Here is a 26,843-nt window from a genome sequence, read left to right on the forward strand (position 1 = left end):
GTCCCTGGTGTTTCTAGTTATGCTCCAGCTTTAGTAAGGCATCTTGTTTCAAACATTAAAGATGCACACATCAACACACAGAAACAAGTGAACTCATCCTCCAAGACCAGCCTTTGTAGGAAACAGAAAACTTTTATACTGGCTGCTGGACTATCAAGCTGGTTTATAAAGAAAGCAAACAATGTGGCTGGAGACTTAAGAGCAAGGGCTGCTTTCCTTCTCTAGAAGAAGGAACACCAATGCACACAAATTAAGAATAAATAAATCGTTAAAAAAAAAAAAGAAAGAAAGAAAGCAAACATTGCCTGACAGTGGCACCACTCAGTAGGCAGAGGCTAGTCTCTGAGTTCAAGGCCAGCCTGGTCTACAGAATGAGTTCCAGGACTATGAGAGCTATAGAAAAGCAGGCTTTATTCAAGTTACACCCTTTACACTTCCACTCAGCTACAGAAGGTTTAAGTTTGGTGCTGCAGTTTAAGTGATTTGGATATGAGAAGGCTCTCACAGGCTCGTATGTTTGGGCTGCAGCTGGTAGAAGTGTGGCAAGGATTAGGTGTGGGCTTGTTGGAGGTGTATCACTGGGATTGGGCTTTGAGGAATCAAGCCCACCCAGCTTTCTCTACCTCTTTCTTGGTCTCTCTCATGATTGTCCCAACTTGTAAGCTCTCAGCCACTGATTCAGCTTCATGCCCGACTGCCTGCTGTCACACTCCCCACCATGATGGTCATTGACTTATCCTTCTGAAACTGTTAAGCAAGGCGCCATCTAAATGCTTTCTTAAGTTTCTCTGGTCATGGTGCAGAAAAGTAAGACTGAACTTTGCAGGATGGGTTGATCGGTGTTTAAGATCACTTGGCTCACAGGTGTTTTCGGAACAGATCTACCTTCCTGCTTCCATACTCAGTGGTAGCACTATAGATCAAATGCCAGCATGTTGGTTCAACTTGTCCTAGTTCATCCATTTCAGGAACCTAGATTTCTCTGGAAAGAGAATCTTAATGCCTCTGTGATGGTTTGAATAGGAATGGCCTCATAGGTTCATCTATTTGAATGCTTGGTTCCCAGCTGGTCAACTCTTGGCAAGGGATAGGACATGTGGCCTTGTTGGAGATGGTGGGCTTTGAGGTTTCAAAAGCCCCAGCTAGGTTGTTTTTCTGTCCACTATCTACTGGTAAGGGTGTAAAGCCCTCAGCTACTTGCAAGCACTATGCCTGCCATAATGATTAACAAACTAACCCTCTGAAACTATAAGCAAGCTCCCAACTAAATGCTTTATCAGAGTTGCCTTTTGGACATGGTGTCTCCTCACAGCAAAACAACTATGGCAGCCTCCATATTATGTGGTATATTTTCCTGATTAATGATTGATGTTGGAGGGCCAAGCCCACTGGGGAATTTGCCACTCCTGGGTAGGTGGTCCCTCCTGGGTTACCTGCTAAACAGTGATTACCAAGGCCAGTCTGGATACATAACTCTCTCAAAAACTCTGTTTAAAGCTTCTATCTTTGATTTTATTTCAAGTTCCTCATAATTCTGTAAAGTTGTTTCACATAAATGTCCAGGTCTAACTCTTCCCACAGATAAGAAACCTTGGACACTCCACTCAAGTAAAACCACAGCATGAAGTACTTTGTATGTCAGCTGCCATACCAACTTATCCTAGAGTCTAAAGAGTATTTGCTACCCAACCCCTGCTCAATCAAAAATAAAGCTTACACCATGTCTCCATGAAAAACATTTCTTAAATTTTATATTCATTTTATGTAAATGGATGGTTTTGTCTTCATTCATCTGTGCCTCTTGTGCCTGCCTGGTCCCCAAGGAGGACCGAAGGCATCAGAGCCCCAGGAACAAAAGCCAGAGATGGTTTTGAGCTGTCATGTGGGTACTAGGAATCCATCCTGGATTCTCTCCAAGAACAGTCAGTGCTTTTAACCACTAACGTATCTCTCCAGACCCTGAAAAAATTCTTAACAGAGACCTTTAAAACAAAGTCACAAAAGACAGATTTTATTTTCTAATAAGACTAAATTTATTCAATACCCTAGAGTAAAAGTTTTGATTATAAGTATCCAACAGTATAAAAAGTACAAAACAGATCTGTAGATTTCTAATATATTAATACAAAGTGCATGACTACATACAGTACACCCTACAGGCAGAGAGTGGCGGGGAGAAGGCTGTGGTTGAGGTCGAGTAATAAATAAATAAATACAGAAGTAGAGATGATCCATCAAAGTATATTCTACCACCAATACTGCAGCCAAAATGTACAAAAAAAAAAAAATCCCATGTCAAAGTAACGCAGGAGAATGGTAATGGCTGGACTCTGTACTATACCAGGGTTGTGGAGAAAGGACCCACTCATTGGGCAGTCTGTGCATGTGGTAGCTTGTACTAGGTAGGCTTTTCCCAAAAGGAAGAAATACAAATGTAAAACTATAGGATGCCACAAACTGTGGCTTCTCCTTGTTGTGAAACTCTAAAAGACTTTTAAAATCCAGTTTCTAAAATAATCACAAGGGACAGAATACTAAGGCAGCCACAGACACCTCCTTTACGAGGTCTCAAGTGGCACTACTGTTTGTCCTGTACTTTGAGAAGAGACAACTAGACAACTTCAGTTGGGTTCCACTGAGAAGCCAATGGAATCATTGAGATCTAGAGGTGTGGTGCTCCATTCAGCTATCGTGATGTTAAGAACACAACCCAACCAACCAACCCAGCCTCAACACACAACTCTTCTCTTCTAGTCAACTTTAAATAGTGGGAGGAAAACAATGAAACAACAAAACCCCAAACCCTAATAAGGTCTATGACAAGGCAAAGAACTACTCTATAGATAAAACCTCCACAAAGGTCAACTGAGGTAATCCAGAGCTAGAACTGAATCATGTGGATTTCAGTGAATCCCAGACAGTCGTGTTAACACCAATTATTTACATACTGTAAGCCCTCTAAAAAATGTGTCCCAAGCAGCATCAACTATGCCCCATGCATCCCCAGGACTTACACATTCTGATTAAGTAGTTTCTAACCACATGTGTTCTCTACTTTGTGGTGATGCTTTGGTACTATCCCTATAGAACCTTGCCCATCCTAGAGGCAGGCCTTCTCCAGAAGATCTGGTTCTGTTTTACAAGATCGACATAGTCTTTTATCAATATGAAGATAAAGGGAGGCGACACGGTGCTACTTGTATGTTCAGAAATTGCTTCCTCCTTCAAGCTATTTGCAGAAAGCTCAGTCTGTCCTGCTTAATAATCAGTAGTACAGGTCTGAATCATCAGAACCTTGGCAAAGCCTTAGCATTTAAAAATTCTTAACTACCTTCTAGGGGCAGGTCATGCTACTGAGTTATGACAAATTATCATGAGGGAAAACAAGTGTAGCCAGCCATTTAAAAATGCCCCAACCACTGCCTCTCCACAGAAAGACTAAACTACATATGGTTTATCACACAACAAATCCCATCTCTGTCCCCTGAAATTCCCCTAATTCCATTCATTAGAGGGGATTTAAAAAAAAAAAAGACTTAAAGAGCACTTTACAGCAGCATTCAGCTTTCCTATGAAATACTCAGCATCTTAAATATTATGTACACTTCTTTTTCTTGCAGTAAGCTAGAGACTGGCTTCAGAGTTTGCTGGATGAAGGGTAAGGACAGTAACCCATTAAAAACTATTCTAGAAAATGTCTTTTGGCAGAATAGCAGGTATCCAAGTTAAAAATAGGGTCAGTTTGTTTTGTCGTCTTTCAAAGTTTAAACGCTCTTTGTTCCCTTCTAAAATGAACCTCAGTCACCACTCCTGAGTGGAGATGGGCAGAGGCGCTGGCCCCTGCTCCTCGGGCTTCTCGGCAGCGGCTTTCTTACTGCTGCAGCAAGGCTTGAAGAGATGAGTGTCGATGAGGACTTCCCCAAAACGGCCTTTATAGATGATTCCACAACATATTTTCTGTCTACAAGAAAAAAATAAAATGGAGAATTAGATATTTTACAAACATGCATTTTCTGAACTTGGTTCCCCTCTTCACGTAGGATCTAACTCAAGTAGTCAAGCTTGGTGGTAGGCCTCCCTTATCCACCGAGGCATCGCTGCAGCCCTGCAGCTTCTCTTGAAGCACTTTTTGGTTAGATCCTGTTAATCAATCCCGTTGCTGGACATAGCAAAGGCCTGGGATCCTATCTCTACCTTCTCCCTGCCTAGACCAAGGATGAACCTCAAGCCCAGTTATGTCCCAACTTACTTTATCTTGTATAGAACATACTTTACTGCTTGCTAGAGTACTAAGTGGTCTTTTAATAGCAAGCTTTGAGTGTTGTAACTGAAACCATTATTACTATAACCACTAATTAATTTGGGTTCTATTTCTGTTTGGGCAAAGCTAGGTATGGACTGAACCTAACTAAGCCTTACACATATTTACTACGAAGCCCTACCAGCCTGTTCTAGTATATTACTTCACTTTTTCCATTCCTCTTTTTTTTTTTTTTTTTTTTTTTTTTTTTTTCTTTAACTTTCCTGTTTCACCATCCTTTATATGGTTAACTTATGCTAATTCAGCTACTGGCTTTCATTACTCTTTGAAATTCTATCTACTCAGTATATTTTATTTAGCTAGCATCTTTAATACCCGAGATAAGTAATTAGCCCTTGTCCTCTATCTTATTATTTTTAATATATCTTTGTGTGTATAAAGGTGGTAACTGAGGCCAAAGGATATCAAATCACCTAGGGCTGAAGTTATAGGCAGTTCTGTGAGCTGGCAGACAAGGGTGCTAAGAGGTGAATTCAGGTCCTCTCTAAGAGCACCAACTGCTCTTAACTGAAATGTGCTCTCAACCACCAAGGAAGCTCATTAGCTCTGCTTCATTTTAAACTTCCATAATTACTTTGGGAGGGTGGGTAGGGTGGTGTCTTCAAGACAAGGCTTTTCTGAGCAGCTTTGGATGCTGTTACTGGAACTCCCTCTGTAAGACTAGGATGACCTCAAACAGAGATCAACATACCTCTGCCTCACAAGTGTTGGGATTAAAGGCCAACATGCCTGGCTCAGAACTAGTATCTCTTGGCCAACTGAAGACACGCATACTGTTTTCTGGCTTGCTTTAAGCATGTTTCTTCTTATATAAATAAATAAGTACACTGTAACTGTCTTCAAACACACCAGAAAAGAGCATCAGATACCATTACAAATGGTTGTGAGCCACCATGTGGTTGCTGGGAACTGAACTCAGGACCTCTGGAAGAGCAGTCAGTGCTCTTAACCGCTGAGCCATCTCTCCAGGCCTTTATGCATGTTTCTAAAGATTCGACTTTCTGTCTTAGTTTTTCCTGTGAAAGTAGTGTATTTTGTCTGTACATCCTATACTGTTTTTATCTTAAAGTTCTCAGCACATCTACAGAAAACATCGTATCTGTTTTCTGCATTTTAGGAAGTCTAATTTTTTTCTTTGGAACTATCTCTCTTTTAAAATTGTCTCTTTTTGGTCTTGGCCACTTATCTACTTCAAATCTGGTCCAAGTGTTCCCCATCACTTATGAGAGCTGTCACTGCCGACCTGACATAATCTAGAACTGAGGTGAGAAAGAAAACAGTCTAGGATCTGCCACCCACAGTGGGCTGAGCACAGGTACACATGGGTTCACACATGTTTCCTGCCCGTGACAGTGATGTGATGTAGCTGGTTCTCTCAGGCTTCTATTGCTGTGACTCCCCCAGGATGATGGGCACTGTACCCTGAAACTGTGAGTCAAAATAAACCCTTTCTCCCCAAGTATTTTATCATAGCAAGCAGAAAGGAAACCAAGGCACCATCAGAACAGCTAGTCTACTTCATCAACACAAATTTAAATACCCTAATGGTATTTCTAACATTGATTTTTAACAGAAAGAACATGCAATCTGTCAATACTCTGAAGTGATACACACATAGAAAACACTGTAACTGGTGGCTGAGTAGGCTGGTGACTACAAATGGATTTCTCTTTTGCTTTTACCTTTTCCAGTAGGTCAGATCTAAGAAGGAAAAAACAGGAGTCCTGTTAGAGCTGGAAGCCATCTCTGTATCTGAGCCCTCATCTGACTGGTTACTGTAGCATGGAGACTGGGCTGGAGAGGCACTTGAGGTGGTGCTGTGAGCATCAGAATCTGCATTAAAAACATAAGATATTTCAGCTTCATCATGGCAACACCGAAGTACAGGTACTGCCCTACATCTCTAGAAGGGAAAAAAGCTTAAAGAAAAAGGTAATTTACTAGCTTAGAGCTACCATAGTTTATCTTTACATCATGTATTGATAAGCCAGAAGTTAGAGCAGGTACAGTCAGAGCTATGTAGAGACCTGTTGTCAAAAAACAAGCAAGCAAACAATAAACAAATAAAAATAAATGCCAGAAATTAAGCCTTTTGGTTGACGGATGCTATGTTATATAGACTATAAAGATTACAAGTACCACTTAAATTTCCCATCTATCCAGGGCATGGATAGAACAGGGAAACAATTATTAGACATTTACTAAACACCCAAGCCTAGTAAGTTTTATGTGTGTGCATGCACCTTTGAAGACCACAGTTATCTGGTGTCCTGGAGCAGGAGTTAGAAATTGCTATAAGCTACCAGAGAAGGGTGCTTTTCTAGGCACCCAGCTTTGGTCCTCTGGAAGAGCAGCTGCCTGCTGAGCCATCTTCTCTGCTGTATTAAAACACTTTCTGCAATGCTTACAAGGGCAGGAAGTACAGTTCAGTGGTGATGTGCTTCCCTGGCACACACACAAACCCTTGGGTTTGAGCTCTAGCATTACAAGGAAAATAAAAGCTTACAAATCTAAGTATCTCACAGATACCTCTTAATAAATGATTACATAATTAAAATAAAACACCTAAACTGAAGTATCACTTGTGCTATTAGTATGCTAATTCATGTTAATAAATGGTATTCAATTTCCTTTAAAAAAAAAAATCTTCAAGCGCATTGAACTTTAAAGGAGTAAATCTAACAGGATACTTAAACCTCCCAATTACACCAGCAGAAAACTCCCATGTGAGGGAAGCTCATGATCCTAAGTAGCTAGTTTTTTTTTTTTTTTTTTTTAACCATTTGAAATTTCAGTGTGGACTATTTTTTCTACATTTAAAAATGTCAATATCCTTAAATTTAATCCAAGACCTTACAACACTAAGATCTAATTATATAAGGTGAAGAACTGAAACTGTAAGTCTTAATTGCTGAGGATCAGTTAGGCACAAAGGCAGATGGGCAACAAGCAAAGCCTCAGGCTTCTCAGAATCAGGACCTCCAAAGCTCCCAGCAATTTATCTTTATTGTAGTGTGACTCACTAAATGCATAAAAAAAAAGACAACAACCTGGCCGGCCATTCTACCTACTATGAACACCTACATATTTAATATGAAATACTCCTATGTTTAACCCAACAGTTCTACCTCAGGGTGACAGGTATTATAAAGTGATAAGAGGTTGCTTCCCTTCTCAAAGTCCAAAGTCTAAACTGAATATATAGACAACCACAGCAACTCTACCAACCTATATGAACGTAGTATGAATTTGACTTTCACATTCTATCCCCCACACAAACACATGTGTCTTACACCTGAAAGGTCAGAAGCTACTTTTCTCCATGTGAGTTATAATTTCTAAAGTTCCTTTCCAGAAAGTAGCTTTCTGGTTGCATGCTGTATCCAATATGCTGCACTCTCCTGGACTTAATTCCCTTGTGTTTAAGGAATTAAGCAGCAGTCTAAAGACTAAGTAAAGCTAAGTAGGTACGTAGGTGGGGGGATGGGGAATGAATGAGAATATTTTGGGTTTTGTCCACGTACTTGTTCACCCATGATATGTGAAAGCCAGACTTTACTGAGGCAGGGTCTCTTACTGAACCTCGTGCTCAGTGCTAGCCACCTTGTCCCAGGGATATCGTATCTCTGGCATATCAGTACTCCACAGGCAGACATATCTGCCCAGTTTTTTGTTGTTGTTGTTGCACTATGCATGTGTGTGTGTGTGTGTGTCTATGTGTGTGTCTGTGTGAGTGTATGTGGACACATTCTATATAGTGCACATGTAGAAGTCAGAAGATAACTTATGTGAATGGTTCTCTCCTAGTATGTTGGTCCTGGGGACCAGAACTCTGGTTTTCAGGGCTGGACAGCCAGAGCTGGACCTTTTCCAGATGAACTATTTGCAGACCCCCCCACACCCTGGTTTTCTGTGGGTGCTGGGCTCTGACTTCAGTCCTCATGATTTTGTAGCAAGCTCCTCATCCACTCCAAGATCTCCCAAGACCCTTTAGTTACTTTAAGATATCAGAGTCATATTTCACAGAAATAAGAACCAATTCAATAGTACCTTCCAAAGGCTAAGACTCCAGAACTGGGGGGGGGGGGGGGGGGGGGGAGGAGAAAGAATACTATCTCAGTACTTAGTAGACTATAAGCAGAAAATGGATTCACCCAGCACCAGTCAAAAATAAAACACTAGAATATCACTCTCAGTGCTAGTGTTCAACAGCAGACTCACTGTGGCGTTTAAATTCCTTCTGCAGTTTACTGATCTGGTTGCTTTTCATCCTGTTTCCAGATAGAGTTTTCACTTTCTTTGGTTTCAATGTTGTCTTTAGACTGGGGCCTGCTCTTGCATCTACCACCTGGAAGAAAATACTGAATATTTAATACCACTTAGGCCCAGCTTACCCGAGAACCAGTTTTACACTCAAGAGTGTGAGGGCTCATGCATATCTCTACCTGTTACATGACATTAAAAAGAGTAAGGCTACTTACGGCCATTCTGCATGCTAACCCCTCAACTTCACCAACTACAGAAGCGTTTGTTTTCTCTCCCTTGTCTAGCATGGTTCTACTTCTTAGGCCTTCAATGTAGAAGACCGCAATGCCCAGCACATACCAGGTAGTTCACGAATGCCTAACTTTAGCTCCAAGGGATCCCCTCTGGTTCACTCACACAGGTGGAGTATACAGAGAGGTAGATATGATGTTTACAAAATGAAAATAGGTCTAAAAACACATATTATGAAAATTCTAGTGACATGAGCAAAAAAGGCTAACAAAATCCACATCTACACTGCTGACCTGATCACAGCTTAAATACAGAACAGCACCATCTAGCCTTTTCTTTTATAGGCACCATCTCATTCAGGCCCTAGAGTAACTCTATGGAAAGCTAAGAGCTTTGTAACCTGGCCAGAAGCCTACAGCTAGCAAGCAGTAAACACTAAAGGCAAACAAGACTAAATCTATGTGTCATGAGTTCAAAGCAGCATGTCCCTCTCAAAGGTGAAGAGGGTCCATGCCTAAACCAGAATTATTAGTCTAGGAAATGCCATGCCAGGCTAGTGGTTTTCTTTATTCTTTTAGCATTTTCTATCCTGGCAATACAAAATTTCTTAAATTGGGGGTGGTAATATTAATGTTGTTTTAGTAGAAATAGAAAAAAGATGAACTAACATGATTCCAGTTTTTTTTTGATCCTGCCGGCAACTTCTTCCATCTTTTCACAAGCAGCACACAGGCATTGCAGATGTCTCCTGAGCGAGTCTCATGCAACCTGTCAGGAAATCAACATGTCATCATGCTTTTCACTCTCGAGGACTCCGTGTGGAGACTTCTCTTGGAGAGAAACACAACCACTTATAGTTCATAAATGCAACAATCCTTTTTGTTTGTTTGTTTGTTTTTTGTTTTTTTTGTTGTTGTTGTTTTTCGGGACAGGGTCTCTCTGTGTAGTTCTGGCTGTCCTGGAACTCACTCTGTAGACCAGGCTGGCCTCGAACTCAGAAATCCTCCTGCCTCTGCCTCCCAAGTGCTGGGATTAAAGGCGTGCGCCACCACCGCCCGGCAAATGCAACAATCCTAACACATCCTTTCCATTGTTTCTCTAGTACACTTCAGATATAACATGAATGCTCTGGTAGTGACCCTATACCTATCCTATAAAGGAGCAGCACTGAGTGGATTCAGTGGCATCTTAAAGGGACTTAAAAAAAAAAAAAAAAAAAAAAACAAAAACTACGTATTTATTGGTTTTAGACAGGACTTCACTATGCACTCCTGGCTGTCCTGGAACTCAATTTGTATACTGGTCTGGCCCCATAGACATCTGCCTGTCTCTGCCTCCAGAGTGCTGGGATTAAAGGTATGCACCACCATGCCTGGTCCCTCAGTGGGTTCTTTTGAGGGGGGAGGGAGGAAGAGAGCAAGAGAACGAGAGAGAGAGAGAGAGAGAGAGAGAGAGAGAGAGAGAGAGAGAGAGAGCGCGCGCACGCACGCAAGCATGAGCAAGCCTATGCAATTGAAGTTGGGAGAGTGGAGGGAAGGAACAAGAAGGATAGAATTGATCAAAACATACAGAAAGACATGAATCTGTCAATTAAAAAAAAATTAGCCTAAAGAGACCCAGTCAATCAAATCAATGTATTCCAATTAAAAAATCTTTAAGCCAGGTATAGTAGTACACACCATCTTTAATTTCAGCACTTGGAAGGAGGCAGGGACAGATGAATCTCCTGCTCTGTATAGTGAGTTCTTGAACAGTCAAAGCTGCACGGTGAAAGCCTGCCTCACCCAAGTTCAATTCCCAGCACCCACATGGCAGTTCACAACTATCTGTAACTCCAGTTCCAGGGGACCAGACACCCTCACTCAGACATGCATGTAGGTAAAAAACAATGTACGTAAAATAGAAGTATTTTTAAAATTAGATTTATTTAATTTTTATGTATATCAGTGTGTGTGTGCCATGGAAAACAGAAGGAATAGGATCTCCTCAAACTGGAATTACAGACCATGTACGTGGTGGGAACTGAACCAGGGTCCCTGGAAATGCAACAAGTGTTCCTAATTGTTGAGCCATTTCTCCAACCCAAGTGTTCTACATGCACATATATGTATACGTATGTGTATATAATATACTTATATGTAAATGTTGAGAAGTAGGAGCATGAGAATCTCTAGAAGCTCATAGGTCAAGTAGCCTGACCCAAGAAGCAGGGAATATATAGAATAATCACCTCTAAGCCAAGGATCAACACTCAAGGTTGCTCCACCCCAACATGAATCCCATAGTACATACAAGTATTCAAATGTGCACATGCACCAGGCAGCAGTGGGACATGATTTTAACCCCAGCACTTGAGACAGAGCATGTGAATTTCTGAATTTGAGGCCAGCTTGGTCTACAGGGCAGCCAGGGTTGCGAAGAGAAACCCTGTCTTGAAACAAACAAATAAACAAACTCAATCAAAACAAAAAAAAAAAGGTGCATATGCAATCACTCAATCAAACATCAATGTCTGTCTCATGCAAGCACATGTGTACACATGTACAAATCCCTCTCAAACACACTATCTTTTACTATGAAAAATGGTTCAATTTTAAATATTTTATTCAAGTGTCTATTGGAAAGTCTTTCAGGGCAGAATATTAAGTATACTACACTGCCATCCTCAACAAGTTAAACTGTAACTACTGTTTTCAAAGACAATGCAGAAAGAACACTGAGGGACCACTACTGGTCAGAGACTAAAGGATGCATTTTAAAAATACACCTATACATCTAGAGTTAAGAACAAAAGGGTTTATCTAACTGAAGCCATAAAGGCCTTCACAGACAGAGTAAGCTGTCAGTACTGACTCACTTTAAGAACATGAATCTGCCGGGCAGTGGTGGCGCACACCTTTAATCCCAGCACTTGGGAGGCAGAGGCAGGCTGATTTCTGAGTTTCGAGGTCAGCCTGGTCTACAGAGTGAGTTCCAGGACAGCCAGGGCTATACAGAGAAACCCTGTCTCGAAAAACCAAATAAAATAAAAATAAAAAGAACATGAATCCTCACCAGGTATTAGAAAACTAGTGGTTTTAATTATTAGCACACTGTGCCGATTCCTTTGCATGGAAATATTCCCACATTTTTTTTTTAAGAATGGAACATAACTAATCTTACCCAAAACAGCTCTGAAAGTCCTTTTCGTAACGCTTACTGTCCGTGAACCGAGAGCTGGAGGACTTGGCCCTGCATATACAGCAGCCCTCTATACTTCGGTACATCTTTGGCTTGTGAAAACCAAACATCTTTTCTTCTGGTTCAAAGCTGTAAAGACAAGGGGGATTGAGGGCAATTAGAAGAAACCATGCAAGGACTTTTCTCTGATCCACCCTCCCAGTACAGGGAATTTTATAAAGAACCAAGTCAAACAACTAGAGAAGATGCCCCAGATCTACTATTCCATATAGTACCAGGGCCAGTATGCAGAATATACAGAAAAGTGCTGCTTGTTAGGAGGCATCCACTACCTCCTTCACTTCTTACTGCAAATATTGTACAAAGGGGGATAGCATTATCAACTAACTATATTATATGGCTATCTGTGGCACCTATATCAGCATATAAGACGTTCTGGGCTCCAGGGCTCCCTCAGTATCGCAAATACCTATATATAATACCTTTCAAACTGCACCCTAGTCTTTCTCACTTCCCCTTTTGCCCTAAACTCCCTCAAGTGCTTCCCTCCCACCAGCTGCTCATCCTTCTCACAACCCAGCTACTGTCACTGTGCTCTCTCTCTATTCTCCATCTCTGATTATTCTCCCTTCTCTCTCAGACAGCCCTGGCCACATGCAGTCAGTCTACTGTTCCCTCTCTGCTGTGGACTCTTCGAGATGCCTCTGGCTGTTCCTACTCTCATATCTGTAATAAAAACTGTTAACCATATGGAGCAGTCATGTTGGCAGTTTCTCACAGACCCCACACGCCATTAAGAATGAATGTAAACCTTTAGTTACAACAATATTGGTATTTTGTGTCTTTTGAGTTAATGCAGTTCCTTGCTAGGAAAGTGTGTGCATCCACCACGACCACTTTGTCCCCAGGACACAAGAACCTGCATATACTTCACTATCGTGCTCTATGGAAGGGGTGGTGGTGCTCTTTTTGATAAATAGGAAGTTCTATACAGTCATTTACCCAAAAGGAAGTTATGAAAGACACAGAAATCTAAGCTTAGAGCTTAGAATGATGTCTATGCACCACTGAGTGAAAATTAATCCTCTGAGCAAAATCCTCTATGGAAATCTACTAAGAAAAGCAGAAACTGTCTTTAGGTTGGGGACCACTGAGATGTACAGCTAAGGTAAACTTCTTGATCTGGATCTCAGGGGACATAAAAGACACAGTGAGTGCATGTAATCCCAGCACTAGGGCAGCTGAGGCAGGAGGAATGCTGTGACTTCAACCTGGTCTGCCATGTCAGACAATTAAAAAAAGATTGGGTGGAGGGACAAAAAACATGGTAACTTAAACCCCAATGGACCAACCAGACAGAGACTGTATAGACCAAACTACTAATTACCACAAAGGCATCGTATAAAGCCAAAAAAAAAAAAAAAAAAAAAAGAACAATTTCTTTTGTACATATAGTGTTGGAATTTATAATCACAGAACCATCCTTATGTTATTTTAGAAATAAATGGGGGGGGGGAGGGGAGCTGACACCCAGAGGGAGACGGCTTCTCAAAAGAGAAGGGGAAAGGGGGATGTGGGAGGACTTTCATGAGGGGGTACTGGGAGGAGAGGAAGAGCTAACATTAGGTTGTAAAGGGAGTATTTTTTTTTTTTATTAAAAAAAGGAAATATCTGAGCAGCAAAAGCTTCCTTTCTGCCACTGCCTGAACCCAGTGCTGTTCAGTGAACCACAGAAAGGTACAACTGAAGAGGTTCAGAAGTGACCTCTTTTCAGAGGCATGTATATCATATTTTTGGAGATTGAAGAAAGTCTGAAAACACTGACTTAAAAAAAAATGCTTCTTCCTCCCGAGTGCTAGGATTAAAGGTATGCAAAAATGGATGAGTAAGATCAGTAACACACTTTAATTATTAAGTCTAAACTAACAGCTACCTGTAAAATCAGTTAAGACAGAAAAAGTAAAGTAGCTGGACCATTAGGTACTATAAGAAAAATAAGAACATAACTCTACATAATACAAAAAATTAAATGAGATTTGCAAAAATGAGATTTTCTGAACTCATGGAAAAACTATCAAGAAATGTCCTTGCAAGCAAATGGTCATGCCACTTTAGCTACACAGTATCAAGTGACAGACTCAAGAAAGTAGACAATGTAGTTCTTGAATGTGTATATTTCTGTTTCTTCTCTAAACACCCTGGCCACCAAGGTCAAAACTCTGCAGTTCCTCTTACAATCATCAATAGCACTAGGAAATTTCAGCCTCCTCCTGAGCAAGGACAAAGGAAGTACATACAGCAAAGCAATCTCCAAACCCTAATCTCACTCCCCTTCCTTCCTTGCAAAAACAAAACAAAACAAAACACCATGTCAAAACTACAAGGCACTCAGACTGTCTTTCTAAGCTGTGAGACAAGCCTTCAAGACTGGATCTGATGAGAAGCCAGGTTGGTCCATTTGCCACACTGACAAGCTGTGAAGAAGTGCTATGGTCACTGCTTGACAATGAGGCTTTTTTATTTTTATTTTAATTAAAGTCTGGGCTGAAGAGATGGCTCAGTTGAGCACTGACTGCTCTTCCAGAGGTCCTGAGTTCAATTCCCAGCAGCCACACAGTGGCTCACAACCATCTGTAATGAGATCTGATGCCTTCTTCTGGTGTGTCTGAAGACAGCAACAGTGTACTCATATAAAATAAATAAATCTTAAAAAAAAAAAAAAACAAAAAAAAACTAAACCAAGTCACTGTCAATCAATCAGTAACTTTCTTGGTGAGGACAAACACAAAAGTAATCCACCCGCCCCCTCAAAAGGCTTTTAACAATCCACCACGGTTCTGTGGCCTGGCTTTTGCTTGAACAACGGATGAGTGGGAGCAGAGACCCAGGGTCCAGCCTCTTCTAGACAGTGCTATAAGAAATGAAGCACTACTCAAAGAGCATGCAGGAAGTCTTTTATCGGGAGAACTTAACCCTATTAAAGCCCCACCCCCCACCCCCCCCAGCTCTTCCCTGCCCTTAAAAAGAACCTGGGAACCTGCAGCAAACACATTTTGTTTACAAAGACCCAGTTAACACATTTTGTTTACAAAGACCCAGTTAAGTGCTGATTTGTATTTAACCATCTTGAGGTTTAAGGAACCCTGAGATTAACTGAAAATATTTTCATAAAACCTTGGTCAGTTATGTTTAAAATCTCTAGAGTAAACTCACAGACAGACACAGCAGAACCCCACCCCCAATCACATTACATCTGAGAAGGTGGTAGGTAGGTGGATCCGGCAACCCGGTGGCAGTCCAAGTCCCACATCTGTGACACAGTAAGTGGTTCCTTGTGGAACTGTCTCACTTGCTCAAATAGCTTAGTCAGCTAGCTACGAATCTTATCTGTACTGGCAAGCATCCCTTCACAACACCATTCTACACAACAGATGCAATCATCTGCTTCTGACTAAGCTGAAGTCAGACGTAACTCACAACAAAGACCCCACACAATCTCATGTATGTGTTTGAGGGACTTAAAAACAAAGTAAAAAAATCTGAAAGGACTTAAAATATTGATTAAAATCGCAATTTCTTTTCTAAAGGTACGGATAGTAGTGGTGATGACAAACTGAGTATCTAAACCCACAGAACTATATATATGCATAGCCAAGAGTAAATTTTATGACACAGGCACTGCATCTCAAAATCATAAATGCATGTAGACCAGAAACCACAAGCTATGATTTCTCAATTTATTATCCACAATAAAGTTAATAATGTAATAATGTATCAATGTACACTCCTTCCTTTAACTTCCTTGTATAAATATTGTATTCACATTAATATGGCTATTTTGTTGCAAAGTGAATAATAGCTGGTAGAATCATACAGGATGAATGGCTATAAATACTATGCTCTATTAATTAAAATCAAAGGTACTATTAGAACAGCAAAAGAGGTGAGCTAATCTCCCATATGAAAGATTGAAGACTGAGTTGGAGTGATGGTTCAGGATTACTCTTGTTCTTAGCATCCACATGGGTGGGCTTATAACCTTCTATAATTTCTGCTCCAGAGTATACAAAACTCTCTGGCCTGCACTACACATTCATGCACATAGCACCCCACCCCCTTAATTCCCCCCCCCCACCACCACCACTCTTTATCACTGTACACAGAGCTCCAGGCAAGCCTGGACCATATGAGATCCTCTGTAAAATAAGAAAAGAGCCTGCAGAAGAAATGGCTCAACACTTGTTGCTAGAAGACACAGGTTCAATTCCTATTATACACATGGTGGCTCACAACCATCTTTAACGATAGTTCCAGGGGATCCAACCACTCTCTCTTGGCCTCTCTGGCCACCAGAACACATATGGAACACAAACTACAGGCAAGCAAAATACACACAAGACATTAAAAAAAGAAAAAGCATCTTTTATATTTACTTTCTTGGTGTCTCAAAAATTAAAACAAAGAATCAGGGTATGGGGAAGGCAATCATGGAACAGTCAGAAAGGTGGCAATAAAGTAGCCCTAGAACAGCCCAAGAAGCAGACAGGAATTTCAAGCAAAAACAGAGAAGAAATAGCACCATCCCCCACTCCAGCCACAGACAGAAACTAAGAAATCTAGTAAAAAGCTATTCCTTGCACCTGACATGGTGACCCTCTTCCATTCCTACTTAAATATCTGAATTCCCTGCCTATAGCTAAAATGAAGTGTTATGCTGGAGCCTGTTGCACATTGTAATATTTTTGTTTTTAATAAGTCATAAAATTAAGTAAATATTAAATAAATAGAAAATAGTGGTATCCTCTAGAGAATGCAAACATAAAGTTGACTTTTGCTTTATTCTATCCCACAGGCTAGTTATCACACCACATCCCAGTAACCGTTATCATACCTCAAGGATCTTAAAAAGCAGAGCTTGAATAAATTTCTTAATCAAAACAGATGGACCTGTTAAACAATCTACTCCACTGCAGATACTACAGAACAGACAGAATGAGGACACCTTTATAAAGCACCAAAGTACGCAGCTACGGAAAAAAGGAACCAAGAAAAATCCAAAGCCAACTTTAAAGTAAAGACAGAAAAGTCATCATGAAAACCCACTGGTTTGGGGATCCCCAAGTTGCTGCAAATGAATGGCAGCATTTGAATCAACTGTGAGCAGCTATCTTTAACCACCTGTGCTCACAGGGACCCAGCAAACAAAGTGTAACTAGAGTAACACTCTCCACAAAGGGTCAACAGAAGAAGCTTCGTATTTCTTCCTCTGCCAGGCCACTTGGCTGCAGAACTCAATAAAAGCCACTGATCAAGCTCAGGAGAGGGAGACCATTAGGGTATTACTGTTTCCTCCCCTCGCCTAGACACCTGCCTACTTCCTGCATTAAAGCTTCCAAATTGACCAGGACACTTTTAAAGCAATGAATTTTAATTTGCCTGGAGGCTGAGTAAAAGTAGACCCCACTTGTTTGCCAAGAGCTCCAAACATATATCCTATCTCTGAGAAACCATATGCTGAAGCATTTTTTTTAACTGTGGCTGCATTTGGCAGAGCCTAAAACTCACCTTACAAGAGGGATCCAAACTCAAATCTACTGAGATAGCAAAGTTTAAAAATTAAATCACAAACCCAGGTCTCTGAAGTTTAGGTGGTATTTTTATTTAAAAAATGCTCTTAGGGAGGCTGGAGCGATGGCTCAGTGGTTAAGAGCACTGGCTGCTCTTCCCGAGGATGGCTTCCACAGATACTTAATTTATGCACATACCCAAATGCATAAACACTTAAACATAATTAAAAATAAATCCTTTTGGAAAAGAGAAAGAATTGCTTCTAGTCAAGCATGTGGCACGCATGTGCTTTAATCCCAGCACTCAGAGGCAGAAGCAATTGGATCTCTGTGAGTCCGAGGCATCTTAGTCTACTCTACAGAGCAAGTTCCTGGACAACCAGGATTAAACAGAAACTCTGTCTGGAAACAACAGGAGAACAAAAAACTGCTTCTGGTTGTATTGGCCCTTCAGTTAACATTAAAGTGAAATTTCACTTCTTGACAACGGTGCAACAAAACAAGTATATGAAAAATACTAGGATACATTTTTCCCTTGGATCTGTACATAACTGAAATATAAAGTTTTCTATTCCTAGAATATATCTTGGGTATTCGACTGAGTGTTTTCTTCAGGAGAAAGTAGGAATGATGGACAGATACACACCTCGCCCAAACCTCAGGTGCATTCCTAACCTTTATGTCATCTTAAAATAGGGCTAAATCCCAACCCTTGCATAGTACACACCAACACAAGGGCTAGCATTCCGTAGGAATTCAGCACTGAGAGCTGTTTTTTGTGGTGGTAAGGATGGACCAGGACTGCATCGGCTATGCTGCACTCCTAACTCAACTGACAGTTTTGTTTTAATGCCAGCTCCAGCCACTCTCCCTCAACATCACATTAGTTTGGACTAGTCCATTCTCAAATGCCCTTGACCAGATCCAATCTCTTCCTTTTTCGACTACCAACCATTCTAATCTTTAAATGCCCCCAGACTGATAATATTGTCCCTCCAAATCTGTTCTTCAATGTCTAGCTTCCTCGGTTTATGATCCACAGCCACAGACAAAAATCTGAAAAATTAACTGATTACTTCTCACTCTGTCCATGGCCCTCCACCAAATCTCAAAGGCTCACAGATATTCTGCTGCTTTATTTACTTTTCTGTCCATCTTGGAGACTGGTCTCCTGTCAGGATGGACTTGCTTATCTTCTACAACTCAAATATTAATCATCTTTCCAGGGCACCAATTCTGGCTGCAGGCTAAGCTCTGAACTCCTTGGCAATGAATTCAAAGCTTTTCAGAATCAAGTCCTGCTTACCAGCTGCTCCCACCTTGCAATACTGGTATTCCAAGAGGGCCAAATCAGATTTGACAACTAGCCACTCCAGGACTCAGGCTGATATCGTCTGAGATGGCTTCCTTTCCATCCCTCACCAGGAAGTTTATTCATAAAACTTTTCCACGTCTTCATTCTTTTAAAATCCACCTAATTTTTATTCATGTGTATGGGTATCTACACGTGTGCATTTATTCATTTATATGAGTGCCAGTGGAGGTCAGAGAGCATAATAGGTTCCCTGTGGAGCTGGAGTTACTTACAGGCAGCTATGACATATATGCTGAGATCTGAACTTGAGTCCTCTGAAATTCCAAGTGTGTGCACTTAACTTTGAGCTACCTCTCCAAGTCCCTCACCATTACAATTTTATTATTTTGTTTAGTTGGTTGTTGATAATAGGATTTCTGTGTAGCCCTGGCTGCCCTGGAACTAACTCACTTTGAAGACCAGGCTGTCTTTGAACTCAGAATCACCTGACTCTACCTCTCCAGTGTTGGGATTAAAAACATGTAACAACAACAATCAGCTCAATTTTGTTTTGAGCCAGTCACATGTCCCTGAATTCACCATATAACTGAAGATGACCTCAAATTCTTGATTCTCCCGCCTACAATCTCCTAGTCTGGGATTACAGGACTGTGCCACAACTGCCTAGTTCCTTCATAATTTTATTAAAATGCCTAACAAACAAGATCTCACTTATTACCCTGGCCAGGTAGTGGTAGCATATACCTTTTTTTTTCTTTTCAAGATTTATTTTATGTATGTGAGTGCACTGTCTCTTCAGACACAGCAGAAGAGGGCATCAGATCCCATTACAGATGGTTGTGAGCCTCCTTATGATGCTGGGAATTGAACTCAGGACCTCTGGAAGAGCAGGGAATAGACTGGGGTCCTGAAGAGCAGCCATCAATCTTAACCACTGAGCCATCTCTCCAGCCCCGACACATCTTTAATCCCAGCACTCAGGAGGCAGAGGCATATGGATCTCTGAGTTCAAAGCCAGCTTGGTCTACAGAGCAAGTTCCAGAATAGCCAAACCTACACAGAGTGTGTCTCGATAAACTAAACCAAAACACACACACACACACACACACACAGAGTTAAACCTGGTAGGACAAGAAGTTGTACATCACAACCAGGTCTACACACAGAAATGGGCATCTGCTTACTACCAAAAAAAGCAGGATAACAAAGAGGAACATAAAGGGCAGAGACTAGAAAAATAACTATATTACTATAAAGGAAATAATAATTTATAATAAGAATATTAAGAATGTGAGGACTATGGACATTGCTTGGCAGTTTAGAGCACTTACTGCTCTTCCAAGGGACCCAAGTTCAATTTCTAGCACCCACATGGTGACTCACAACCTCTATTAACTTCAGTTCTAGGGGGATCTGACACCTTCTTCTGGCCTTTGCAAGAACCAGGTACATACTTGGTGCACGTACATATATGCAGGCAAAACATTTATATACATAAAATAAGTGAACAAAAATTTTAAGTTTCCAGAAGTAACTTTTCCTTAATATCTAATCTATGGGCTCATGCAGTTTAAAAAAAAAAAAAGTTTAAATATTTCCAGAAAATGTAAATGAAATGAATTACTAAAATTAATGGTAAACAGTTTTCATAACAAATGGTAGAAAAGTATTATTTCGGGCTGGAGAGATAGCTCAGTGGTTAAGAGCACTGACTGCTCTTCCAGAGGTCCTGAGTTCAATTCCCAGCAACCACATGGTGGCTCACAACCATCTGTAATAGGGTCTGATGCCCTCTTCTGGTGTGTCAGAACACAGCTACAATGTACTCACGCACATAAAAATATATATGAGAAAAGTATTATTTCAAGAGGGAAGCAATTAGGAGAAATGAGCCTACTTCAATCCAGCATTAACATTAACCAGATAAAAATGTCAAACCCAATCAAACTTTTAATAGATGGAAACAAAACACACAACTAGAAATGAATTATTTTAGCTCAGGTTTCAACTTTTGTACTACAACAAAATAAATCCGTAACAGCAACTATCTGTGACCTTTGCATTCCTGGTGGAGAAAGAAAGCCTTCTCACCTTGAAAACAAATGCCTTTCTTTTTGGACTAGATTTTTAGATTACTCCTACAATACTAGAATTCTTAAGTTGCAGAAACAATCTGAAAGGCAGAAAGAAAACAAATTTGAGAACCAAATGACATCAAGAATTTCCTACTTAAATCTGCTAAAGTGCAGGGACCCCAGGGTGGCACTGTAGAGAAATCAGGAACAAAGTAGTGACATTTATTCTGTCTTCACCGGACTTTTTGGTGTAAAACGGTTGAATCAGATCTGGAATGACAAACAGAAGTTGAGGGCAGTATCTTCCCAGAACTGGTTTCTGATGGTGGGGGAAGGGGCCACACACCCAATCTTTTCATTCAACATGTACTGTTTCTCTAAGCAATGCAACTGACCCAAGCTTCAGTGTTATCTTCTGTAAGATGTCCACTTCCCAACCCTGAGGACAGCAGCCAGTTATGGCCCACATTTCAGTCATTTTCAACCCTGTGAAGTTGGTATTACTGCCATTATCAAAGTGGAAAACTGAACAGAGTAAATCAAAAGAATTGCAGCTTCCCATCTAGGCATTCTCTCTATGAAACCCTGGCTGACTCAAACCCAAGACATCCTGCTTGCTTGCAGGCCTGAGTACTGGGATTAAAGCTTTTACAGGTGCAAGGACACCCAGGCCCCGCCCCCAAGCAATCTGAACAATTCAGCTAGGGCTTGAGAAATGTGTTACCTGGGGTGAAGAGATGGCTCAGCGTTAAAGGCTACGCTCACAACCAAAAATATAAACGTGTTACCTTTCTTCCCATTTAATCAGTCTTATCATCTCTGAAGGAGAGGAAAGTGATTAAAAAAAAAAAAAAAAAAGAATTGTTTTTAGGTGCCGGGGAGATGGCTCAAACCTTAAAAAGATTTGTTTTATTTTTAATTATGTGTATGTATGTCAATGTAAGTGTGTGCACAAGTGCCGGAAGAGGTCAGGAGAGCTGGTCTTCTGGAGCTTACAGGTGGTTGTGGGGATCCCATATAAAGTTACAGGTGACTTCAGACCACCTGGCATGGGTGCTGAGATCGCATGTCAAGCCTTTTGGAAGAGCAGCAAGCAAACTCAAAGGACATATTTTTAAAGTAACTAGCTATGGGCTTGGTATGGGAAATTAACTGTCCTCAAAGCAGCCTTAGAAAGTTGGCTCAAGATTTTTTTGCATTGAGGCTGGAGGAATGGCTCAGCAATTAAGATTGATGGCTGCTCTTCAGGACCCCAGTTCTATTCCCAGCACCCACATGGCAGCTCACAACTGTCTATAACTCCAGTTTCAGGAGATCTGGCAACCTCACACATACATACAGGCAAAATGCCAATGCACTTAAATTAATCTTAAAAAGAAAAAAAAAAAAGATTTCCCCCTTTAAAAGTTCATTTTAGATGGCTGGCGGTGACACAGGCCTTTAATCCCAGCACTTGGAAGGCAAAGGCAGGTGGATCTCTGAGTTCAAGACCAGTCTGGCCTAGAGAGTGAGTTGTAGGACAGCCAAGGCTACACATGGAACCCCTGTCTTGGGGAGGGGGTGGTATTTTATATTTGTGGAGTGCAGGACAATGGTAGAACACTTATCTAACAGGCGATATACCCTGGGGTTCAAAACAAGCAAGTTTTGAGGGTGGGTATTTATTTTTGTTTTTTTTGTTTTGTTTTGTTTTTTGAGGGTGGGTATTTAAAACAGGGCTAGCAAGATAAAGGCTGACCACCTACCAGAATTTGACCCCTAAATTCATGTGGTTGAGAGATCCAACTCCCCCAATAGTCACCTGACCTCATATATGAAGATACATATACACAGATGTTCTTTAAAATCTCCAACCACCCACAAAAATAGCAGAAGGCAGTATAGACCTTGCCTTCCTTTTTCCTCTTAACTCATTCAAGTCTCTGACAAACATCTTTTGATTATTACAGAATCACTTAGTTCTACATGATGTATTTTCCTAGGAAGCTGAAACCGTGCAGTAAGTAGTCTTTAAAAAAAAAAAAAAAAAACAATGTTTGCAAAGCACCTCGTTTTTTTTTTTTTTTTTTTAAAATGTCCCTGGAGTCACCTGGAGAAAAGCCAAGGTTGTAATATTAAAGGTTTTTAATTTTCTTGACACACTCTCTATTCACTTCAAAGAATGCAACCCCAAAATGGGCAGCCTTTCAGTATATGTTACTTGGTCAACCAAAACTTGAAAGGCGTGTGTTTCTCTAGCAACAAAACAATAAACAAGGGGAGAAAAAAAAAAAAAAAACGAATTTCAATTTTTACGGTGCAAGAGGGCAAAGCATCTAGAATGTTATTTCCCAGTCAAGGCCACATCTAGATGAAAACAAGCTAACTGAAACACAGAAGAAATGGTGAAAGACGAAACAGATATGGTGTTGCTGGCTGGATGTCTAGACTGCAAGCAAACCCCAAATACCAAAGAAGCATCCATGTGTCAAGTGTAATTTTTGAGCTATGCCTGGAGCCACATACCAAAAAGTTAGCTTGAAAAAAAGTGTAAGGGGGTAACTGGAAGGTCAGCCCCAGTTCCCAGGAATTGTGAAACTAGCAAGGGCTCCCTAGCAGAGTGATACTCTGGCAACTTCTCCCAGCATCCTTTATCTCCAATGGCCTACTCCCAATGCAGTTCTCAAGGTCACCTGAGATTTATCGGAGTCCTGCATACTTTAAGGTCGAAACACAAAACACCCTCCAAATCATCCTTTGAATACTTTAAACTCGTTAGGTTTCGCCCGGACTCAAAAACGAACCCCAAGCTTTCGCGTTCAGTTTTGCAGCACAAAAATCATTAAAATTATTTTCAAGTCTAGCAAACTTCAGTTCAAAAGCAGGTGTTTTCCATACACTGCTAGAAACAAGTTTTATGTCCATCTCTTACTAAAAGACGGCAAAAGTTGCCTGAAGCTTCCTTAGAAAACATGAAGACTAAGAGCCAGCCTACTTGGAACGAACTCCTAACATGAAAGGGGGTGAGGGGTACGATACATGTCTGGCTCCGTAGTCATTCTTTACCTGCAGTAAGGAAAGGTGAGAAGAAAATAATAAAAACAAGAGGCGGACTGAGGTGCTAGTTAGTCTTCCAAAGCCACCCAGCCCAACCTGCCCTGCGCCTCGCCAATCGCCCCACGTGTAAACACACAAAGGCGGCACGCACCCCCTAGTTCCTTAATTCCCACTTCCAGGACCGACAGCCGGCGCCCCGAAACTTCCTCATGTGTAGTCGGAGGTCCTGGGGTAGGGCGCAGAGCGCCACTCCTCGAGGGAGCCCAGCGCTCCAGGGTCCCCGGGCACCACGCGCCACCCACCGCCCTCACCTGCGCTGGAACAACGGCTCGCGCCCCGCCGGCGCCGCCCGAAGGCCGCGCCTCTGCTCCCGGGCCGCTCCGCACGCTCGGCCTGACGTAATTCAAACATGGCAACAGTTCCACTTCAAAGGCGGATGCACGGACCTCCCAGACGCGGCCTCCCGTGCCTCGGAGCCCCGGCCACGCGTGCGCCCCGCCGAGCAGCGCTCCGTCGCGCCGCATCGGTGACCCGCAGGCCGAGGAGCCCCCACGGACTCGCCTCGCCGCGCCGCCGCTGAAGTTTCCAAGAGGACCTGAGGGACAAAAGCCGCCCCGCGCCCCGCCCGGCCCGCGCCGCTCGGGCACACGCGGCCCTTTGTTGTCCGGCGGCATAGGCGACGTCGGGGCGACCGGGACCCGCGTCCGGGAACCCACGCGAGCTAGGGTGTCTTCAGCCGCTGGCCCCTGGGGCCAAACTTTTGCGGAGTCCCGGATGAGAAACGCCCGGAGGTCCCCGCCGCCGCGCGTATGCTGCGAGTTGGCGACTTTCTCTGTGCTTTGAAAACTGGCAAGACGCCATCACCAGGAAATCACATTGTCCTGCTCCCGACAGCCCCGACGGCGACCGCAGCCCGCGGTTCACTCCGAGATGGACACTCGGATGCAGCACGGTCGCGGCCCTAAGCACGTGGCTTGTCAGGTGAAGCACACACACAAAAAGAAAAAAAAAAAAAAGAGTTGGGCGCCTCACGCAGCGGACCGCGCCGCAGCCTTCATCCGCACGACTTGGTTACGCGGGCCACGGCCACCCCTCCCGTGTCGCCCGCACCCACGCTACAGGTGACCAGACGGACAGCGAACTTTGAGCTGCAGAGACCACTCGAAACCGGCCGAGTGCAAAGACCGCGTGCTGCGCGCTCATTGTCGCAGCCGCGTCCCTATGGACTTCTCCAACAACGCCACGCCGCGTGCGTCGCGCAACCCGGGCGCTGGCCCTCACCGGCTGCCTTCAGCCTGTGTGGCCGCCGGCTCCAGGCAGTGGCAAGTTAGTTTCCGAGCTCCGGCTTTGTTGTTCACCCGCGTGCAAACCAGCGCGAGCGCCGCGGGAGCGCAACACGCGGGTGCACGAGGCGCCCGAGCCCCCGGCGGGAGCCCACACGGGATCTGCGACCCGGACCCTGCTCTCCAGGTCGGCAGGGAACCCTACGACTGAGAAAAGTCATTGTCACCTTCAGAGTGGATGCAAGTCCGCCGCTGCTCGTTCGTTTCCACGCTGCACTCACTTTCCCCACACCCTGACTTTCGGTTTACCTCAAATATCCTCCCCAATTAAGAAGCGCATCTCCAACACCTCTGTACAAAAGAATCTGGAGTCCGGAGAGCACGAGGACAGCGCTCCCCGCAATGCCATCTCCAAGACAAAACTTCCTGTGTGTTTGTGTATGGGAAGGACGGAGGAGGCGGGGGAGGTAAAGGGAGGAAAGAAAAAAAAAAATCACAGAAAGCAAAACCTCGGAGACAGTTTTGCACCGGTGTCCGGACTAGAATCACTCACCTTCCACGCGCAGCAGCGTCCCCACGGTGCAAACTGCACCAGGCCAACCCTTTGCAAGCACTCCGTCCGCCAGCGCCGACTCCAGAAAGATTGTCTCCAGCAGTTCTTCAGTTGCTACCGCGGACGGAGGTATAGATTCCGCTTTCTCTCTGCGCAGGCGCGGCTCCCGGGACCAAATTCTCTTGAATCGAGCTGATTTGCATACGGGCGCGTGCGCGTCGCGGGCTGGGCGGGGAGAGGGCAGGGCGTCCGCGCGCGTTCCCGCGGCCTCTATTGTCCTTTTAAGGGGAGAAGCGGTGAGGCGCGGGAAACGCGGCGGCCCGCAGGGACGGGGGCGGGGCCTACCTACTACGCAACGTCACGTAAACAAACGCCCGGGGGAAGGAGGCGGTGCGGGGGCGTGGCAGGACGCGAAAGGTGTAAAGGTGAGGGTTGTCCTCACCCAACAGCACCCCTTTGGATGCTACTAAGCTTGGAAAGTTCTGGAAGCTGCTTTTGCAGCATTCGCGCACCTATGCCCAGTTTCTGGCTTGAGGTGGCAGAGAAAGTTGTCGCGGAAGCACCCACTTAGTTATACTTGTCCCCACCTTTCCTAAGTTCTGTTTGAAGGTGAGCTTTACGTTTTCTTTCAGGGCCTGGCTGGATGAGACTGCTCAACTGGTACTTTCACGCCTGACCACCTGAAGGCGAGAACCGACTTCTGCAAATTGACTCCACACACCACATGCACACACACAAAATAAAATTTCAATTCTCCTAACAGAGGTTTCGTTTTTTTGTGGTTTTAATGAGTCGTTTAATAAAGTCCCATTTTGACATGGTCCATTCACTAATTCCCACTTGTCCCTCACAAACATGACCCAACTCATAACTGCTTTGTTTTGCTTTGCTCACTTGGACTGAAATTTTCAAGCCTCTGTGCATTTCATGGTGGTAATTACCGTGGGAATGGTGCCACTTTGTGAAAACACACAAATCCTCCAGCCGTGAAGAACTCCTCTGCCCAGAAAAACCAC

The 26,843-nt window shown here is 42.9% G+C and overlaps 1 protein-coding gene across 5 annotated transcripts; it reads right to left on the reverse strand.

Moving 5' to 3' along the window:
- Positions 1-2,009: 2,009 nt before the first annotated feature.
- Positions 2,010-25,982, reverse strand: Sinhcaf (SIN3-HDAC complex associated factor). 5 transcript variants are annotated; one of them, XM_034512501.2, is made up of 6 exons: positions 25,828-25,982; positions 11,981-12,127; positions 9,487-9,586; positions 8,543-8,669; positions 6,004-6,154; positions 2,010-3,961 (listed from the first exon to the last, which is right to left on the reverse strand). In XM_034512501.2, the coding sequence occupies exons 2-6, from the start codon at positions 12,106-12,108 to the stop codon at positions 3,802-3,804; spliced, it is 666 nt and encodes a 221-aa protein (XP_034368392.1). In that variant the 5' UTR covers positions 12,109-12,127; positions 25,828-25,982; the 3' UTR covers positions 2,010-3,801. The 5 variants fall into 5 exon arrangements, with proteins under 5 accessions (XP_034368392.1, XP_076797036.1, XP_076797034.1 ...); XM_076940921.1 differs by lacking the exon at positions 25,828-25,982 and adding an exon at positions 25,584-25,703; XM_076940919.1 differs by lacking the exon at positions 25,828-25,982 and adding an exon at positions 24,303-25,143.
- Positions 25,983-26,843: the final 861 nt, after the last annotated feature.

The sequence above is a fragment of the Arvicanthis niloticus genome, chromosome 9 (genome assembly GCF_011762505.2).
Source record: "Arvicanthis niloticus isolate mArvNil1 chromosome 9, mArvNil1.pat.X, whole genome shotgun sequence".
NCBI classification, from domain to species: Eukaryota; Metazoa; Chordata; class Mammalia; order Rodentia; family Muridae; genus Arvicanthis; species Arvicanthis niloticus.

What these genes read in the sequence shown, in the direction of transcription:
- Sinhcaf (XM_034512501.2), bottom strand. Translation starts at nt 12,108, where the DNA reads ATGTTTGGTTTTCACAAGCCAAAGATGTACCGAAGTATAGAGGGCTGC. An exon ending in CAAAAAAAAACTGGAATCAT is followed by an intron (nt 8,670 to 9,486) that starts GTTAGTTCATCT and finishes ATTTTCTTCCAG; the next exon opens with GTGGTAGATGCAAGAGCAGG. An exon ending in GAAGGAATTTAAACGCCACA is followed by an intron (nt 6,155 to 8,542) that starts GTGAGTCTGCTG and finishes TTTTTAATGCAG; the next exon opens with ATTCTGATGCTCACAGCACC.